At 44.3% G+C, this 3171-nt stretch overlaps 1 protein-coding gene across 2 annotated transcripts in view; it reads right to left on the reverse strand.

The window, feature by feature from the left end:
* The window catches only part of MUL1 (mitochondrial E3 ubiquitin protein ligase 1), a 6919-nt gene extending 5780 nt beyond the window's left edge, over positions 1 to 1139 (reverse strand). The window contains exons 1-2 of one of the 2 annotated variants that reach the window (XM_023529124.1): positions 1135 to 1139; positions 844 to 977 (exon numbers count right to left, since the gene is read on the reverse strand). In XM_023529124.1, the coding sequence (XP_023384892.1) occupies positions 844 to 963 (120 nt within the window). In that variant the 5' untranslated portion in view covers positions 964 to 977; positions 1135 to 1139. Of the gene's footprint in view, positions 1 to 843; positions 978 to 1069; positions 1092 to 1134 lie in introns of those variants that run through there. The other variant, XM_023529125.1, reaches the window with a different exon arrangement.
* Positions 1140 to 3171: the final 2032 nt, after the last annotated feature.

Here is a 3171-nt window from a genome sequence, read left to right on the forward strand (position 1 = left end):
AAAAAAAAAAAAAATCCTTTTAGAATCTAAAGATCTAAGAGCCATAAGACCTTTTCTCTGAGTCTCAATTTCCTGATTTGCAACCTGGAGGTAACTGTCATTTTCTTTACCTCCAAAAATTACAGTGAAGAAAAAACAGCAAGATGGGAATGTCTTATGTAAGCTGTAAAGTGCAGCTCAAGGAGTGCTATTTTTAAAGTAACGAAATATATAAAGGAAAAGTCTGTAGAACCAAGCAGCTGAGTAGCTGCGCAAACGGATGAAGTCTTGGGTTTCCACACTTGCTGTTCCCTCTCTCTGAACTGCTCTTCTCCAAGACATGTGTACAGTCTCCCTCATCTCCTGTGCTGTTCAAATGTCACCTGATTTAAAATAGCAAGCCTAGCTTCTCCAGCATTCCATTTCCTCTCCCCTCTACATGACTTTGTAGTCTTTATCCCCATCTGTCATACCATCTGATTTACTTGGTCATTGTCTGTCTGGTTGTAGTAGAATGGAATCTCCATGAGGGCAGGGGCTTTAGTCTTTTCTACCCACTGCGATAACTCCAGTGCTTGGAGCATAGCAGGTGTTCGATAAATATTTGTCGAATAGAGCCATGAAGTCAAGGTTCATTCTGAGAAATGGGAGGAGCTTAAGAAAAAAAGGCGCCATGGAGCAGTTATCACGAGACCCGAATTCTCATCCCAGTTCCTCCATTTACTGGCCGGGTGATGACCTTTTTGATCCTGTTTCCTCTTTTGGATGGTTTTCCACGGTGGAGCGGCCCACGGAGAACCCTGGGCTCACCGTTACCGAGGGTAGAGATGACCCGTGTGAGGCCAGGCCGGCTCCAGCACTGACCTTGAGCTCTTGGGCGACCTGGGCCTTCTGCCGGAACACGGAGAACAGGACGGCGGTGACAACAGAGCTGGTGCCCAGGAGGATGAACTGGCCCAGCGAGGGCCTCCCTCCGCTCTCCATGGCTGGGCCGAGCCCTGCGTGCAGGAGGGGACGCCGAAATCAGGCCCTGCGACCTCCGCCCCGAACCCCACTCCCATCCGGCACCGCACCCCAACACGACCCTTACCGGAAACCGGTCGCCGGGCAATGACGTGCGACGAACAGGAAGTGGGGGCGGGGGGAAAAGCAGACCGGAAGGCGGTGTTACCAGGGTGATCGCCGCGCTTCTGCGGCGCTGCCGGGGGCAGGACCTCCCCGGCGGGGTGCCGGGAGTGTTTTGCAGAAGCTGAGCTGAGCGGTGGCTCGTCGCTCCGTGATCCTTTCGCCTTCCACACGCGACGCACCGGCCGTAATTGACTGGCCCGCGTCTCCCTGTTCTCCGACCCGCTAATTTCTTGGGGTTATTGTGTTGTTTGATGGGTTGTTCGATTTCTCCCTATTGGATTGGGAGTAAAGAAGAGAATGTGTAGTAAGCACTTATGAGTATTACACATTTAAACTTAAGGGCAAACCTTGAGACTTGGATTTTATTCTTCTACTTTACAGATGAGAAAACTGAGGGTTGGGAGGTTAGGAGATGTGCTCAAAGTCACACTGCCAATAAGTGCTAGAGAGGAATTTACTGGACTACAGGGTCCTTAACCTCCAAGAGGGCAGATTATGTCACCAAAGTAGCCCCTTAATCTGCCATCGCTACATAGAACATATTGTTTATTAGCTAATAATTACAGCCACATTTATTGAACACCTATTATATGTCAGGTACTGTGACAAAAAGCTTCACAGACATCCCATATAATCCTCACAGTATGGCTATAGAGCAGATTTCAGAGACTCTTCTGATTTCTATAGTGATCTCCTTCCTAAAATAATCAAGAGATACCCAAATCTCATCCAAAACATCAACCTGCAAAGCATGTGTTCATTGGGCCATCTCCTACAGGTTATGCTTTAAAATCTTGGAAATACAGGAATGTACCCACTAGCCCAAATCAATGTATATAAAAAGTTAGATAACATGTCGTGCTGGCAAAGATATGGAGCCATATAATATTACTAGCGGGTGTAAGATTGGACACTCTTTACAGAAAACAATTAGGCAATGCTGATCAAGATTAAAAATGCCCACACCCATTGACCTAGCAATTCCACTTCTAGAAATTCTTCCTATATCAACATTCACATTTGTGAACATAACAAATTTACAAGAATATTCACTGCAGCATCGTTTTTTTTTAAGAAAAAACTTAAATGTTATCAATAAATAATTGGTTACATAAGTTTTTTAAATAAGTGTATATGAGTATAGTGAAGGAAAAAAAACTGCAAAACTGAGGATGAGCCCATTTATTTTTTTAAAAAGAGGGAGAAAAATATATATGCTTGAATATTTCTAAAAGGATTTATAAAAAGCTGATAATATTGGTTGTTTCCACAGAAGGAAATTAGGTGGCTAGAGTACAGAGTGACTTTTTACTCCTTTGTACTTTTTGAATGTGAATGGTATGGCACATTTTGAATTAATAAAATTTGCATTAAGAATTTAAAAAAAAAGAGGAAGAAGAACACACCAGTCCCTCCATAACCAGTAATTACAAGGGCCTCCTGCATCCCAGGTTCTGGGAGGGGCACTAGGTTGTTAAAACAGCCAGGATCTGCCCTCCGGCTGTTTAGGGTCTTGTGAAGAAGCAGATGCGGGGCAGCGTTATTTATTGTCCCAAACTCATAGAAATTAGGGCAAACAAATTGACTCCGCGGATGGTTTACTCTTCTCACTAGGAAAGGGATTTGAGTTCTGTAAACAGAATGGAGGACGGGAGTGGGAAAGACTTTTCATATGGGAAGAGCAAGACAAGCAGAAGTGCGAACCTAACCAAGAGTTGACTGGTATAGCCTGAGCCCAGGTCTTCTGACAGAGAGTAGGGAGCAAGTACTTGAAAGAGAAAGTTGGGATCAGATCCTGTACGTCCCTGAATGCCAAGCCAAAATTTTAAACTTCATCATTTGGGGAGTGTCATCTAGTAAAGCTATTTGAGACCCAGCAGGGTATGATCCAACTTGTTTCATTTTCTTTTTTTTTCTTTTTTTTTTTTCAATCATCAAAATTCCTGTATCCTTAGCGATCTAAGAGGAAAGGACAGAAAAGGGGGCCAAAAATTGAAGACTGAGTTTCTCCCCTGCTAGGGATCCTCATTTATGGGTTCTGACTATCTGGGGGCCCTCTTGTTT

Source organism: Pteropus vampyrus, unplaced genomic scaffold, assembly GCF_000151845.1.
Source record: "Pteropus vampyrus isolate Shadow unplaced genomic scaffold, Pvam_2.0 Scaffold36, whole genome shotgun sequence".
Classification (NCBI taxonomy): Eukaryota; Metazoa; Chordata; class Mammalia; order Chiroptera; family Pteropodidae; genus Pteropus; species Pteropus vampyrus.